At 41.8% G+C, this 17889-nt stretch overlaps 1 protein-coding gene and 1 long non-coding RNA gene across 2 annotated transcripts; one reads left to right on the forward strand and one right to left on the reverse strand.

Annotated features, from left to right (window-relative positions):
* LOC144666624 (uncharacterized) lies at positions 1 to 5324 on the reverse strand. Its single transcript, XM_078528024.1, is given in 4 exon segments — positions 1 to 242; positions 306 to 3518; positions 3795 to 4110; positions 4112 to 5324. Coding segments are annotated over 4 exon segments (4650 nt in total). The 5' UTR covers positions 4991 to 5324.
* A 6734-nt stretch (positions 5325 to 12058) lies between these two features.
* LOC144666467 (uncharacterized) lies at positions 12059 to 17221 on the forward strand. Its single transcript, XR_013573187.1, has 3 exons — positions 12059 to 12183; positions 13548 to 13597; positions 17077 to 17221. It is a non-coding gene; the product is annotated as an uncharacterized LOC144666467 (long non-coding RNA).
* The last annotated feature ends 668 nt before the right edge of the window (positions 17222 to 17889 follow it).

The following is a 17889-nucleotide window of genomic DNA, read 5'->3' on the forward strand; positions in this document are numbered from 1 at the left end:
CTACTTTAATTCGACTACATAGTCCTGAAGATGCTGCGGGAGACGCCGCTGCCGGGTAGGGCGCTTGTTCACCGCAGGGCTAACAATTGGAGAGAGGGCAGGGTTAACCTCGACGTCATCTGGCGAGCCGGGTTGGCTACCCTCACCACAACTCGGGACATCTTCTGGTGGCACAGAAGCGGAAGGTGGAGACGATATCTCGATAGGGATCCCTGGGGCAGGCGGAGGTAACGGTTGGCTTTCTGGGGGAGGTCCCTCGTCGATAGGAAGTCCACGACCATCAGCGGGTAAGCCCTGGTCGACACCAACAACGTCAGGATCGCAGTCGCTGGAGTCTTCGTCGTTGAGGTACCTGGGCGTGTGTACACTGAAGGGGGCGACCTTATAGCACTCATTCTTCTTCACACGGTACGAAACGTTTCGTAGCTGTGAGCCAACGAAATTGCGAACATTACACCACTCACGGTCAACTAAGACAACGAGGTAACGGTCACGACTTTTGGACTTGTTACGGTCACAGTAGAGGTAAACTAAGTCACCAACAGATATTGAAGGAGAGCTACGAAAGACAACACGGGGGGCTTTCGACGTTTCACTGTGAGGATGGTTTTCCAGTCTTTGCAGATGTTGCTCGCGTATTAGCGCATGATTTGTTAGGGGAATCTGAGAGTTAGTGAACTGGTGTCGTTGAGTCCACATTTCTCTAGCAGATAGGCCGCGGGAGCGGATTCTTGAGTTCAGGTTGGCAGTGGCTACGGACAGAGTCCTAGGAGAGACAGGACCACCTTCCGGTTGCAACCGCAGGAGCTCGTGTTCCAACTCTTGGATTGCTTTTTCAGCGACTGGATTCTTGTTCTGATTTTTCACGCGACCAATCTCAAGGCTAATCTTGTGTTGCAATAGAAGCTGGTCACTCACAAGGGCTCTGAAGGCGGGAGCTGGATCACACCGAATGACAGCGTTAGGCCCATCAAGGGGTCGCAAGCCGACGCATAATTGGATTAACCCATCACGTAAGGTCCCATGCTTCTCGTCTACCACGAGGAGGGTTGAAGTATAGGAAGTGACGCACTCTCGGAGCACCAAAATAAGTTGGCGAGACTGCTTCAGGATATCGGCTGCGAAAGATACACCCACTGCTGCTGGAGGATCAGAAGTTGACTGTTCTATAACAGCGTGGGGGGCGTGGCGAAGTGCAGCGCATGAATGACAACCAAGGGAAACACGCTCTATTGCCTTGTCCAGGTCAAGGGCGAAGAAGTAGCGGCTGACAACCTTCTTGAGTTGGAGACTTGATGGGTGAGACAACCTGAGGTGCAAGGCTGTCAGTAAACCATCTAAGACCTGTCTGGGCACTATGATACAATCCCGCGAAGGAGCCAAAGGCTCAGTCTTTTTCACGACTAAGAGGCCATCACTGGAGATAGAAGCGACTGACAAGTACCCTTTTACGTGCTTAATGTTAGTAAGCTTCTTGGAAGGACGAGTCCCTTGTATTAGGTGAGCATGTGTTCGACGTAAGTCCGCGCACTCAGATTGGATAGACAACCAAGTATTTCGACTTGTGAAAGGAAGGTTTTTCTGACCAGATAAGACGTCCTGGGCAGATAGGTGTCGAACGACAGACTCCTCAGCTTGGGTGATGAACTTGCACACCTGACAAGAGGGATCAGAGCAGTCCGGTGCATTGCGGCTTGCAAAGTCAGAAGGTAAAATTGCAGCACCAGCAACATGCCTCACGTTGGCTTGGAAGCGGCTGACAGTAGACAAATAGGTGGACACTCGTGGGCTAGCAGAAAACTCTCCCCTGCACATTTTCTCGAAGGCCTGAACACAAGGCTTACTGTCGGTGAGCACACAAGCCTTGTGCTTGGATTGTATTATGTACGGACTGAAGTGTTTTATAGCAACCCCAATTGCAAGAGCTTCAACTTCACACGGTAGCCAAGACACTTGATGAGCACGCAATTTGGCACTAAAGAACCCAGCGAGGGCTAGGTTGTCACCCCTCGAGATGTAGAGAGTGGCAGCGATTCCGGGTCTCTTGACGGCAGCGTCTGTCACAATCCATAATTGGTCATCAGGCTTTGGGAGAGTGATTGTGCGGCTGGACGCAAGGGAAGCTTGGGCAGACTTGAAGGCCTCAGTGAGATGTTCGGACCACACGATGTCATCCTGAGACTGTTTCCCAGCTACGGCCTCGTCAAGGGGGGCTAATAGAGAAGAACAATGTGGAACAACACGAGCAAGGACCTTGAAAGCACCAATGAAGGACTTCATGCCACTAACTTTACTGGGAGGACTGCAGGAGGACAGAGTTGAGACGCGATGAGGGTTGGCGCGAAGAGTGCCTTGGGACCAAGTCCAACCCAGGATAGAAGTAGTTTTTGGATTGATGATGGTCTTAGACGCCGAGAGGCGTAGGCTAGCTTTATGAAGAGCTTGGAGAACAGAAGCCCAATTTCGGAGTAACTCGTCTGGGCTGTTGCCCCCACAGTACAGATCATCTGCTATCTTGGCAACGATACCAGCCTGGAGGAGGTCACCCAAGACGCGACACATGAGCTCTTCCAGTGCGGTTTCTGAGCCAGGTATACCCATGGCCGACCGGGCATAAACGCGTACTCCTCGGAATGGGGTGGCAACTCCGCAGTACTTCATAGACTGACGGGCGAGTGGGATCTGATAGAAAGCGCTGGTTAGATCTGAGACGATGATGTGTTTCCACTGGGCTATGCAGCGTAGGGTAGAATCCACGTCTGGGAGCAGGGAAGGCTGGGGTTTGCTATAACGACCCACGTCTGCGAAGTCAGTGACGAGTCGAAAGCCACCCGATGACTTTTTGACCAGGAAGGACGGGTTAAGATACTCTACAGAAACATCTATGTCTTCAGGGCGACGGAACACGCCAAGATTTTCCAATTCGTCGAACTTCTGTTGGAGCTCGACAAGTTTATCTCGGGCGTACAGGGGAAGGCGACCTTTCCGTTGAGGAGGCTCGACCGGACCCATATTTACCTTCGCTTGAAGAGGGCCAAAGGCGCCATTGTAGCCGGTAATTGCAGGATCAAAGACAGTGTCGTACTGGACCAAAAGGTTACGGAACTTGCTTGTGATGTGAGGGGGGAGGAGATTGTCGGGGTCCAGTGCCACGCCCTGGGAGTACTTTGACTCTGAAACTGGAACTGAACACACCTTGTGGTACGGAAGGTTGCCGACTGGGATGGAGGACTGATCTTGAGTAGATGGAAAGAAGACAGGATTGACTTGGCAAAAGTGTTCATTTCGTTTCAGGACATAAGGCCTATCTGAGAGGTTAGGAATACGGACTCTACCAGCGACGCTTTTGATGAGAAAAGGAGGCGGCCATACATCAGCGACTTTGGCCATACGGGCGTTAGTGGCGTCAAATCGAGGCTCTAGTGCGTACTCAGCATCAGACATGGAATCCTCTGCAAGAACTATTTCTATAAAGTCGCCGGGCCAGATAGTTGTAGAAGTAGAGGGAGCACGTAGCACTTGTGCACGGCGAACAGCATTGTGAGTCAGAGGATGGTTGACAGAACCGTAAGTGAAGATGGTGCCATCCCCAAGGATAACATGGCGTTTGGCAGGACGAACGGTTATGTCATTCGTTTCCATAAATGGGGTACCAGCCAAGACATCCACGTCCAGATTCTCCACAACAAGACCTTCAAATTGAAATGAATGGCTCCCACGTGTGAGGCTCAGGCGTGTTTCCCCCAGGACTTTTAGAGGAGAGGAGCCATCCGCTTGATGGGCAGACTGAGAACTGTGCGAAATCCTTGCACCGAGCCTCTGAACAGCAGAGAGCCTGATCATGTTACCAGTAGCGCCACTGTCAATGATGACTCTAGCCTGATGATGGCCGACAAACGTGTCAATGTACGGAGACTGACGTACAAGAACCCTTCTGGATGCATCAGACGTAAATGAATCACTCTGCTCAACCAGATTTTGATGACACGGCGGGTCAACATCATTTGATAGAGGATCCAACTCAGCACTGTCGTCATCTAGAATTGAAACAATCTGACGAGCTTTCAGAAGGTACAAACGGTCCTGCTCGGGAAGGAACCCACATTCGCTGTAAAAAGTGAGCGTGTGAGGGACGACCAGCCTGTTTACAGAGGGGGCATTCTTTCGTCTTTGGGGAAGAGCGACCCTGGAACCTGGCAGATGATTTACTATAGATCGGTGTACCCCTCCGGAACGAGGACTTCTGAGTGGAAAATGAGGCTCCTGTGCGCATGACTTTTGTTTCTTCAGCAGAACGGATTTCATCAAGAAGTGAGTCCAGCGCCTGGGAGATCTCAGGCTTTAAGGACGCCAAAGTGCGAGAACGAAGCTCAGTTCCATATCGTTGCTTAACAAGTTTAGGTAAACCAGGGTTGATCAGTCTAAGCCACGTTAAAATAACAAAGTTCTCCAACGATGGAGACATTTCCTCTTCCTCCTCAAGAACGGAACCGTGATGGAACAAGGTGTGAGGTTTAATTAAACTGTCCTCCACAAAAGCCAAAAGGCGCTGGAAGAGATCTTCCGGGCGCTCATCGGGGTTCAAATGAATGTCATCCAGGTCTAAAAAATGACCCCCAGTAGTTTGGAATCCAAAATGAAGTCTAATTGTCTGCCAAATGTCCCCAATACAAGTTGAATTTTTGACAATCGTATTACGAGAGATAATTGGGCAATAATTAGCAATCTGGCCTAACATGAGTTCGAGCATGTTTACCTTTTGGATGGCCGTTCGCCTTTGAGCAGCTGGAACCGGCTCCCCATCGTTAGTGAAACCGCGTAATGGGCTAGCCCTAGTCTTTTTCAGCCACGAAGACCCTTCGGCCAAAAATGACGCGAAATTGGAGTCCAAAGACAAGGTGTAGAGAAGATTTTGTTTCCAACTCTCGAAGGAGGTCAAAGTTTCGTTCTTTGAGAGGCACCACTGCTTGGGGGCTCTGTTAGAAGACATCGAAGCTTACAGGATAAGGTGGTATTGACAACCGACTCTTGGCTGCTCGGGAATCCCGACGAATCTGTCGTAAAAGTGCGTTAAATCTGACGAGGACGTGAAGATTCGAATCTTTTCCGCTGCCACCACGCCAGTAGTTTAAATGGACACACACTAGGCCCCGATGTTCCGTAAGCTTTACCTTTAATGTAAGCGAAATCTACTCGTAACGAGAACTAGATACAATCAAGATGGTGGACGCCAAGGAACAGAACGCGCGGGCTTTTATACCACAATAAACGCCGCTGGCCGATTACAGCGAAATGCCGCTGAACAACCAGCCTACTGGCGCAACTTAATATGACAATGACAAACGTCACTAAAGCAAAGCACGCATAAAGGATTAATAATAACTACTAGCTACATCCGGGGCACTGCTGTTACACAATCAGTCAATCAATCAATCCATCATTAATCAATCAATCAATCATTAATCAATCAATCAATCAATCGAAATAAAAATACAAGATAAAAAAGTAAAAACTTCATAAAGGTGGCCCGTGGGTATTTATTGCTGGGGGCAGAAAATCGTGGGGAATTTGAAATTAACAACGCTCGTCCAACAACACAGAATAATTCAATAAGTCATGTAGGTTTGCAAAGCGACGAGCAACTTTAAAGGAAAAAGTACCTGACTTTCCGTCCGAAATTCTTCAAACCGTATGAACGAAACACGCTGAAACGTGGCATGAACCTTTGAAATCTCGTGTTTTAGTATATACTAAAACAGTGGATAGCATTTTTGGCGCGCGCTGATTGGCTACTCAAACTCCAAATATCCTTTGCTATTCATGATCACCTCCGAGCAACGCGCGCTAGAAAATTGTAATCCTTGCAGGAATAAATTAGTCAAAAATCATCCTTTCGGGTTAATATTACCTCACTGTTTTAGTATATACTAAAACAACTATTCACGTCAGTGTCGGTGGCTAGTGGTAGATATCCACTAGTGGCCACCTCCACTTCGGTGAATAATTGTTAACTAGTGATAGCATGAAAATAATGCAAAACAAATCGACATTTTTTTGCAAAGTGCAATTATTATATCATGTGTTTGATTTTCCCAATATTAAGGCTTCAGAAAATTGCTCATAACTTAGGCAAATCTTGCTTGATCGTCACAATTTTTATGATTTTACATTATTTCAGGGTTCTTCTGTCAGACTTTAAACATTCTAAGAAGTCGCTAAATGTTTTCCTTTTCAAAAATGCATTTTAAAGGTACCTGTCAGACCAATAAATACCCGCGGCCCACCTTTAAACTGTATAAATTAAGCTAAGCTATGACTAAAAATGAATACGTATTAAAATTGTCATGGTTACAATATTTTGTCTAGCTAAGTGTAACATGCAAAACATATAAAAATAGTTAAAACAGTAAAATAGTAAAACTAGTAAACGTTGTCTTCACATGGAATTGTCTTCACATGTCTTCACATGAAAATAAGTTTGATTTGCAACTCATTTCCATGTGAAAGGTTGTGCACCTGGACTCTTTTTGAAACTGAAATAATATGCATCTCAGAAATGGCTTATTAGCATTCAGTCCTAGACATATCTGGTGATAAAATTCTTATTAACTTCCACTAGCTCGGGCGATATTTTTCTCAGTATGGCCCTCGCGTTAAATAACGAAAGTTTAAAATGCTATATCGCTTTTTGTTACAGGATGGACAATGGTGTTTAAGGTGGTGGCCGGAATCTCGAATAACATTCAGGAGTTGTGGCCATCAGACAAAACTGCTCGTCAAACGCGAACAGACCACGTAAATGTGGGCTCTTCAGCCAAAGGAACATACAAGAACCGCAGGATAAAACACTGGGAATCTACTGAACTAAAGGAGGTACATAAACACCATTCGATATGAGATGTACGTTAGTATAATTTCCAGAGGTGAATTCAAGAATGGGACATTCTGATTGGTCGAGAAGCTCGGTTTATGACGCTATATTCACCGCGCTAGGTGGTGAATATAGCATCTTAAGGTTTGGCTACTAAGCCATGCCATCTTTGCCATCCAGGCTAGTGAACATGGCGGCATTTGCTGAACAAAAATCTCCCTCATTTGAAAGAAATCATTCCAAGTCCTAAATATTTAAAACATTGGGAATTTTGCAAATTAACTACCAAGGCTTTTGGACCGAAACAATTTTCAAGAGATGGTTTTCAAGGCGTTAGAATTGATCATAAACATGGTCGTTTTGGAGATCGCACGCGGCCATTAGAAACTCAGTCAGATCGATTGACAAAACATTATTTAGTTCTCTTCTCACCGGAGCTAGTCATTTTGAGAGGATTCACACAATTGCTCAGAAGTCACCAACGAAACAAAGGTACCATATATCCATCTTTTTCGTAGTGTTTGTTTTGTTCCGTTTTATTGCTTAAACTTGAGTGTAAATTACGATTTCAATCGATGAATTAAACTGGTTTACACGTATGCGAGCACTTGTGTTTGTCGTTTTCGTGTTTTCTATTGTTATTTTGCAGTTCTTGATATTCACCTCTGAAAATTATACTAAAACAAACGCCCGGTCTGAATAGGGTTAAAAACTTACATCAGTGATTAAATAAAAAGGCATATATATACAATAAAAACTAAAATAGGTATCGTAATATTTACATAGTTAAAAAAGGTGGAAAAATTATAGACTACATGTGATGCACTACAGTTCTGTTTCGAGAGGAACAGTTCGCGGATCGTTAAATACTGTCGTTCATGCTTTAGCCAAAAGGTATTTTCCTTCGTGCCTGCAGAACTTGCGAGTTCATTTCTCTTATTGAGCGTTCCCGCGCCTGGTTTGCACAGAATGAAGTACTTTTCCATCGTGCACAGATTGTATCGTTTTGTTTTGTTGGAATAGGTGCTGGCACGGGCCATCATTTTCCTGCTTAGTGTGAATTGCGTGTTTTTGTCCTTCAGGGACCAAATGTATTTGCTTAGTTCAGTTACATTTCTTTTGTTTACATCCTTGAAGGAGGCTGCATGATCACAAAACCTTGTTTTGAAGGCGTTTCCTGTTAATCCAATGTATGCTTCCTTTCCTTCTTCCTTTCTTCCTTCTTTCCTTCTCTCGACGGTAGCTTGGTAGATGACATTTTCCGTTCGGCATTTTCCGCTCAGCGGACAGTTAGGCTTAATCCGACATTTGCATGATTTTCCGGCGTTGAAGGACGTTTTCGAGAAGAGAATTGTTGTGCGCACTAATGTTTGCATCTAGATTGGACATGCACGAGTAGCTCACTTTTAATGTCGAATATCGTTCTCAACGGATGCCCATTTGGAAAGGATTGCTTCACAATGTTAAGAAATTTCTTTCCTACGTTGGCTTGGAAACGTTTTTGCTGAAAGGTGGATTTTACCACGTTATGTTTCTACGTCTAGTTTTCTTCTCGCTTCGCGTCTGGTCGTTATTTGTTTCCTCAAATCTTAGCTGGTGATTGTAACCGCTTTTTTAGCTCGTGGAGAGCTATCGTGATGGCTGGGTATTCAGGATGTCAGGCGTAAACAATAGAATTTGTCAGGCGTAAACGAGGCCCTGCCAGGGGGGGGGGGGGGGGGGGTTTCCCGTGTCGCTTGTCTAAATTTAAAAATGCGCCGTGTCGCTGTTTTATCAAACTTCGCGTCGCTGTCGGTAGTAAAATTGAAGGAAAATTACTTGTCCTTGTCGGAATTTAAGTTTTTCCAAAAAGGTTGTCGTTTGTCGCGATTTTATTTCATGTACTGTCGCTACTTTTTGGGCCATGTCGCTTGTCGGAATTTACCATGGCAGGGCCTCGTAAACCGATCGTCTCAAGTTCGGCAGGCGCACTCATGAATTCGGCTACCAATGGTAATGTATAGTATTGTTTTGATTTTGAATGGAAATTTAGAGGGATCGACAAAACTATTAAGTGAAAACTTTACTGAAAAAAAGCTATTGCTTTGAATCAGAAGTTACGCTCACAGCTGAATTTAATTTGCATATGCTTCTGTGAAGCGAACATGCTGAATTTCACGGCTTCGCATTTTTTGAAATTTTGACTCTTTCAAATACATTTCTTTGCTCTATCGTGAATGAAAATGAATTTGAAACAAAGTTTATTTCAATATTTTCCCATTTGTCCACCTTTTGTTAAAAAAGTTTGGCTTTTAAAGCGAAGGGACCAAGATTTGAAATGCAAGTGTGGTTATCTGTGTGATCTTTTGACGGCGACTCTATTTGTTTTCTTTTAGCGGCTGATTTTGAATTGTTTTTAAGAGTTAGACAATAACAGAGCTTTTGAAAATAAAAAGAAATTTTCTTGTTAACAGCAAGAGTAATGTAAAGCGAAGAAGGCTTTGGTATCGTTCATTTAGTGGCGGGCATTCTTTTAGTTTTGTAAAGCAATTTCTTCTTTTAGTTTTGTAAAGCAATGCCTTCGTGATTAGTAAATAATCTCAAATTACTGCTTTCCTGTACCAAGAAAATACCACAGTGTTATTGAATTAATGTCCTTGTAAGTTGTACAGAATAATCCCGTGTTTAAAAATATCTTAGGGACTTTTTACTCCGTTTTTGTATTTTTTCAAGTTTGTAAAAAGACGCGCTGAGGTGAAGAAAATTTGATTGTTGTTTCTGTTTCGTGGACAATTTATGGCGGCTGATATGTATTTTAATTTGTAAATCTGTCCCTCAGTATGTCTATATGTTATAAAAGCTAACTTCAGAAACTAATTATTTGTCTAAATTTACTGCGCATATAGTTCATTTTTTCTAAATCCTGCGTTAAAACTAATTCCCGTAAAGGAGGCAGGTATTCAGGGGGTGGGAGCGCGCTTAAATCGTCAGGACCCAATGGGTTAATAAACTATTACTTGGTATTACAGTCTCTCTTGAATAAACTACTCTTCTAATAGAGTGGTTTCAAAACTCCAATTTGACAAAGTGTATTAATCGATGAACAACAGTCAAAATACAACAACTACAACAAACGAATGAAATCATAAAACAGAAATTCCTTAAAATGTACTACACCGCATTTGCAACCACTCTATACGCTTCATAATTTGCAATATCAGGCCCCTGACCCAGTGTCTTACTTACTCCACGAGCTCACCGCAGGATGCCTTTGATCTAACGCGTGTTGGTATGCGGGTGATGCTTTATCGAAGGATTATTGGCTTGCTGAGATTTCATTAAGCCTTTTGTTGATTTCCAATGGGATGTTCTTTATGATGGAAGGTGGGTGGTTGCTTTCACTATGCACGTACAGCGGCGTGTTATTGGGCTTTAAGTATGGTTCATAAGTGCCTTAATGGTTATTAAGGCACTTAATAACCATGTATGGTTCATATGTAGATTAAAAATAATTCTAAAATTTACTCCGAAAAAGTATTTTCATCGCGGTATTTCCATGAGCCTTTCTAAAAACTATTATTAATTAACTAACTACCTACCTACCTAACTACAAGTGTAAAAGAATAAAAATTCAAAACAACAGACGCTGTTATTCTTGGAGGCCGTGTTTAAGAACTTACTTAACCATTAATATGCTAAGTCCGGATTATTCCGGGATTTAGAGGAATGGCCATTCAACCACTGATGACGTCACCAATTTAAACGTCAGCAGAGTTTTGTGATGTGCTACTTATAGAGTTTGGATAGATCTTTTCACAGGACTGTCCATCTTGAATATTGACTGCATTCCGACAGAGGTAATCGAAAAAAGTCCAAATTTTGGCTTTTGCGCATGCGCCAAAGTAAAATGTTGAACATTTTTACATGGAAATTTCATCAAAAACTTACTGCAGTGTCAGAAAGTGCATTTGTAGCAAAGATTAGAGAAATTTAGGACCGTAGAGCCAAGAAAATCGATTAACGGTTAAAAAAACGTGTTTTTTGGAGTAATTTCAGCATATTAAGGGTTAAAAACTGTGGCGACTCAACTTTGCCTTGAAATCACTTAAGGTGATTCCCAAGTATTGCATTACGCGTAATTAGCGCGCGCACATAAACAAAATGGCGGCTTTTTTCTATGCGGCTTGGCTCGCGCGAAAGAAAAATCATCGTTTTCTCGTAAACGAGTTCGGTGACCTATCATTTTTTCTCTTAGTTGGAAAGTAGCGATCAAATTCTTTCTATAAAATGAATACAGATCAATTTCTATGGCAGAATAATACATTATCACCGAAAACGTGTACTTTGCCAGTACTCGCAAAGGAAATATAAGGAATTATATGGTAAATACAAGGTCTTCCTGCTCCTAAACGAATACGGTGACCCCCCTTTTTTATTTCAAAATTTAACTTCCCTTAAGGTAAACAACCAACTGGCAAAGGTTGGTTGGAAATCTATGAGCAGTTCTATTTCAAGGGAATTACCTTAAGGAAGTCGTTTGCCGTAATTCTAGGGGTAAGTTGTTCCACAACTAAGCACCGCTGTATGAAAAACTCTTCTTTAAATAGTCAGTGCGTGGTTTTTGCTGAAGGCGATTTTTGCTTGTAATATTGATTCTTGCTTGTGAAAAACTGAAACCTGCTGAAATCTTTTATTATTATTATAATCTGCCGAAAGTGCGGTCAATGTCCATTTCCCTCAGGCTCACCGAGACTGAACTGCAGAGAACCATGGAAGACGTGAGTTGTATTCAACAAAACATGACTTGGACTTGTCAACCCTGAATACAACTGCCATAATTCCAGGTAGGCAGACTAGGCATGTCTCACAGAGAGAATTGGACATTGTTCGACCGAAACCAATTTTGAGAAGCACACGAGTTTCAAATGGCCAGTGCTATCAACCTAAAACAAATACCACTTTCTTTTCCAAAAGCATTACCTATTATTCTTTTTTGTTTCAGGCGCGCGTCGCTCTGTACAGGGATGAGCATGAACTCCTCTCCATTGTGTTTAACGCTACTGGCAGTGATAGGGTAAACTGGTTTTCCAAAAACCGCTTGATTCAGTCACCCTGGACCGATTTGGCCACTGAGCAACAAAACTACTTCTCTGTTGTTGGAGACTTGGTATCAGGTAGAAGTTTCTACATCAACAAGAAAAACGACAGTTGTGTTGGGGATGTTGGTTGGCTGATGGCGTCATCTGGAAAACTCTGTGACTACGAGTCCCGTCATTCTTTGGCAGCTTTCACCTTCAGTAAACTTGAAACAAGCGTCAACTGGAATGAGTATGGTAAGCTAGGGGTAGGATAAGGTAGTGGTAAAGGTAAAGCCTGCGTTCCAGCCTAGTGGCCCATCAGGTCTAAGCTTATCCCGGTTTCCGTAGCATGAAGCGACTCGGAGTATTTCTACTCGACCTACTCCCCCCTGGATGAGATGCTAGTCCATCGCAGGGTTACCCCCAGCAGTAAATTTGCCGGTACCCATTAATACACCTGGGTTGAGAGAGGCACTTTAAGTGTAAAACGTCTTAACTAAGAACACAACACAGTGCCCCTTCCAGTGCTCGAATCCGGACCGTTCGATCCGTAGTCCAGCGCAATAACCATTTGGCCACCGCGACTCCCATAGTCAAGTCAAGTCAAGTCAAGTCAAGTCAAGTCAAGTCAAGTCAAGTCAAGTCAAGTCAAGTCAAGTCAATATTTGTTTATTCACACGGTAAAAAGAATCATCAGTTAAGCCATAAAAAAAAATAAAAAAAGCATACCACTGTTTTACATGATTGCCGTGTGGGAATCCGATATGTCAGAGATTCAATTTATGATTTCTCGTTTAAAGTGCCCAATGGAGCCAACATCCCTCATTTGATGGGGCAAATTGTTCCATAGAAGGGCCCACTATAACTAAAACTTCGTTTTAAATAGTTTGTGTGTGGCTTGGGCAGGTCAAGTTTACCTTCGAGATTTCTTAAATTGTATTCTGCGTGGCGGGTAGTGAATAATTGGGAAAGTACTCTGGGGCAAGTTTGTGTATTGATTTAAACATCATCAATGCTTTTTGCGTCTGACGAAGTTTAGATAACTTCTCCTACTTGAGTTTTTTCAAAAGGAGGTTCGAGCTTATATCATAAGGCAATTTGGTAATCACTCTGGCTGCGCGATTTTGGAGTTTTTGCAGTTTATCGCTTAACTGGCTGCTCAAACAATCCCAAACGGGGCTGCAGTAATCAAAATGCGGTAGTGTTAGGGCATTGTAGATTTGTACCGCAGTTTTAGTAGAGATAGAAGGTCTTACACGATTTAAATTAAAGCGCCTATAGATAAGGAAACTTTCTTAGATATTTCTTCAGCGTGTTTTGACCAAGAGAGTCGATCAACAATAATAAGTCCTAACGATTTAGTATGATCAACCCTCTTGATTTTTTCCCCATCTATTTCAGTATCAAATTCGTCACCATAGGATAAGATTAGATTCTTAACAAATAAAACAAGATGAAGGGGATGTGGTAGGGTAACGTACTCCATAAGATGTAAAGAAATAAATAGCAAAGTTTATTCCAAAACAGATATGATTCTAATTAATCGATACTCATGTTATTCTCTTCCTTTCCAAGTATGCTGAGAGTAACAATTTATCGTTATATTCTCTCTTATTTAGAAAACGTTGGTATTGCAGATGTCTTGGCAGTTTTTATTCGTTGAAAGAAGGTAAGAATAGATGTCTGGTACATTGTCAATAAACAGCAATACTTGTTTGGCTTCTTAAGGAAACTCTTTCTTTATTTACAACTACAGTGAGTAAAGTTTAAATTTGGCCTTTTTCCGTAGGTCGTAGGACGACCAAACACGAACAGTGCATTTTTAAAGACACCTTTTTATTCAAGAGAAAACTAAATCATGGCCCTAACCAGACCTAAACACTACATTTGTAAGCTCCAGTAAGGGAACACTTCCAATAAGAGAAGACTGAGTGATGGTCCTTGCAATAGATAAACACTAGGTTTGTCATCTCTAATAAGGGGACACTTCCCATTAAGGTCGCGCAGGACCCTTGCATCCATTAGTATGTATTTATTTAAAGAGTATGCACGAACGGCCGGACGACTGAAGCCGACAACAAACGAAATATTCATGAGAATGTCTGTTTTTAAACTCTTTTGTACAAGTAATTACTAGTACTTGTTCTCAGTTTTGTGCCACGTGCGCTGGAACATAGGGAATTATCATAATTAGATTCACAGCTTTGAATATATCACACGTTGTTGTAAACATTGATTCGGAAGGTCTTCGGAAGCCTCAAAACCTGCAATTTTGTGTCCAAGTTTTCTCCGCCGATATAGAATTTCAAGAGTTGATTCGCGAGGAACATAAACTTGATGTACTCTATTGTGCTATGACTAGAGCGAATTTTTAAATTTCCTTCTCAAAATGAAGATAGCACGTTTCAAAGTTTAGGTTTCACATTTTTGCTCTCTTAGAAGCCATTAACTTGTAGCAGTTTTTGAAATCGAAAATTCCGTTCTAGCCATAGTACAAAAGGGGTTATGATTTATCACTAGGTTATATAATCATTTAATTTGGTGTGCTGTTCTAGCTGAAAACTTGGACACAAAATCGCATTATCTGCAGTTAAACATTTAAGGGCTTGTAACATCGCAGACAATGGTCATCTCTCAGTATAAGGACAATCATGAGGTAATTCCATCATCCCCGAAAATCCTTGTTAAATTTTAGAGGAATCGATGTTCAAAATGTAGTGAACTAAAGCTTTACAAGATAGCACTCCGTCAAGAAATTTGGCTAATGAATTTATTAATGAGCAAGGGTCCTGCGCGACCTTAAGGTCGCGGGGGACACCTTAGGCTCATCATTATGCATTTATTTAAAGCGTATGCACGAAGTACAACGACTCACATCGACAACTTTACGAGATATTTATGACTGGAGAAAAATATGGGCGCGTGCGCGTGATTTGTAAAAAATCCCTGTTTCTTTGATATTTTAACCAATTTAAAACAACACTTAGCGATATACGTTCATATAGATTGTAGGAAGTCTTTGAGCTTATTTTTATTTAAATTTGACTATTTCTGCAACTAGTGTACTCAGAGTAATCACAAAAATATTCGGCATAAACAATCGTGTCCTTTTTGAAAACGCATTGTTCTCACCATAAAAGCGTGGAATATAATTACCATAATTACATCTCTCCTTGGCAAAATGATCGTATTTTGGTCGGGACACCTTCGGAAATCTCAAAGTTTGCACTTTTCCGACAATTTTGTGGCAGAGAATACAGCGCGGATACAGAACTTCATGACTTGCCACTGCAGATAGGTAAACTATGAATACTGTAGTGTGTCATAACAGAGGCGGAATTTTAAAAGAGCGCTTTTAGAAAGAGGTAGAAGACATTAAATTGAAATTTGCGCACTTAAACCGCCATAACTTGCTGGCAAACTTTAAATTAAAAAATCCGCTTCTGTTATGACACTCTAGAGGTATTGACTGATTAGTTTTTGTCAAAATCGCAGTGTGCTGTCTTCGACTCGTTCCGCAAACTCTGCCACAAAATCATGTTTTTCCCAATTTGGCACTAACGAGGCTATAACATCGCCGTAAAATGCAATCTACCAAATAAAAGATGACATTCACAATCTTTCATCATTTCGTTATGTCTCTGTAAATTTTGAGCTTAATCGCACCCATAACAGCCGAGAAATAAGCGTTTTAAAAGATGCAGGTCAAGCAAAATTTCCCTTCATGAATTTATTCATGCTGTTTGTATCCTCCGCGACCTTAAGGTCGCGGGGATACCTACAGCATGAATAAATTCATGAAGCGAAATTTTGCTTGACCTGCATCTTTTAAAACGCTTATTTCTTGGCCGTTATGGGTGTGATCAAGCTCAAATTTTACAGAGACATAAAGAAATGATAAAAGATTGTGTATGTCATCTTTTATTTGGTAGATTGTACTTAACGGCGATGTAATAGCCACGTAAGTGCCAAATTGGGAAGAACATGATTTTGTGGCAGAGTTTGCGGAACGAGTAGGAGACAGCACACTGTGATCTTGTCAAAAACTAATCAGTCAATATCTCTAGAGTGTCATAACAGAAGCGGATTTTTTAATTTAAAATTTGCCAGCAAGTTATGGCGGTTTAAATGCGCAAATTTTAATTTAATGCCTTCTGCCTCTTTCTAAAAGCGCTCTTTTAAAATTCCGCCTCTGTTATGACACACTACAATGTCCATAGTCTACCTATCTGCAGTGGCAAGTCATGAAGGTATGTATCTGCGCTGTATTCTCTGCCACAAAATTGTCGGAAAAGTCCAAACTTTGAGATTTCCGAAGGTGTCCCGACCAAAACACGATCAGTTTCCAAAGGAGAGATGTAATTATGGTAATTATATTCCACGCTTTTATTGTGAGAACAATGCGTTTTTATGAAGGACACGATTGTTTATGCCGAATATTATTGTGATTACTCTGAGTTGCAGAAACATTCAAATTTGAATAAAATTAGCTCATACTGTAGACTTCCTGCAATCTATATAAACGTATAACGCCAAGTGTTGTTTTAAATTGGTCAAAATATTAAAGAAACAGGAATTTATTTTTTTTTTTTAAATCACGCGCACGCACCCATATTTTTATCCAGTCATGAATATCTCGTAAAGTTGTCGACGTCAGTCGTCGCACTTCGTGCATACGCTTTAAATAAACGCATAATGATGAGCCTAAGATGTCCCCCGCGACCTTAAGTCATGGCTTCAGCCACAAACGAGCACTTCAGTAACGGGACGCCTTCCATACGGGAAAACTAAGACATGGTCCAAGTCACAGACATACACTAGATTGGTAATCTACAGTAAATCCCATAGGGGAAAACTGACTCGGCATGGTCCGGGTCACACACACTGCATTTGTAACCCGTAGTAAGAGGTCACCTCCCATAAAGGAACACTGACTCATGGTCTTGGTCACACAAACACTGCACAGTAACCTACAGTAAAAGGGCACCTCGTATGAGATGTGATGATTTATTGCGGATTGAATGAATTGGTGAGTGAAACAACCGGTTAACTGATTAATTAATTAATTAATTAATTAATTGAATGACTGAATGACGGCTTAAATGACAGATTTATTAATTAATTGATTGATCGATTGATTCGTTGTAGATACAAAGATGACATTAAAGATGAGACAGCCTTACTTAAAGTGAACGAAAGAGAGTTTCCTAATTATATTATTGTAAACCATTATCTGTTAAACACGACTTTCAAGAAAAAAGCTAATGTTTGACAGGATGGAGTGGGAGCACTAGTCGAATGTAGGGGCAAAGGTGGTTTTCACTGTCACGCCACTGTCACGCCGCGAAAAAAAAAATTCAAAACTATCGAGACAAAAAAATCAAGAATAATACAGGTTGTAGAAAATTACTATAAACTACTTTTCCAAGTCTCAGGTCTGTATATTATTCCGTTCTCGAGTTATCTGACAAAATGTTTCACGCAAATTTTGAGAGCACAGTATGAAAACGCCATGTTGGAGCCCAACTGCTTTGGCTCCAACATGGCGGTCGGAAATCAATGAAAACATCTGGCATTAAAATCTGCTACCAAAAGCGGACAGATCACCCTCATGAACAGGTAAACATTCAAAAAAACACTTCTAGCAAAACCTCAACTGTTCAGATTGTTAAAAATCGCAGGATAAGGCATTTTTTAAGAAAACGTGACAGCCTTTTGGCGGCCATCTTTGATCTCGTCTGGCGTGAAACTTCGAAATTCAAAATGCTCTATCTTAAAGACGGCGAATGCTATTGAGCTAAAACCTTTCAGCAAGATATATAATAAGGACGACTTTTAGCCAGTGCAAGATAAAAACTCAGGAGTCTTGCGATTCTAGGTTTTAGAATTTTGATGACGTCAACTGGAAACCAAAAATAGGACAATTGACCGTTTTCGCAATAGTCGCCAGGCCATGATGGT

This window comes from Oculina patagonica, chromosome 9 (assembly GCF_052425735.1).
Source record: "Oculina patagonica isolate OP01 chromosome 9, crgOcupat, whole genome shotgun sequence".
Classification (NCBI taxonomy): Eukaryota; Metazoa; Cnidaria; class Anthozoa; order Scleractinia; family Oculinidae; genus Oculina; species Oculina patagonica.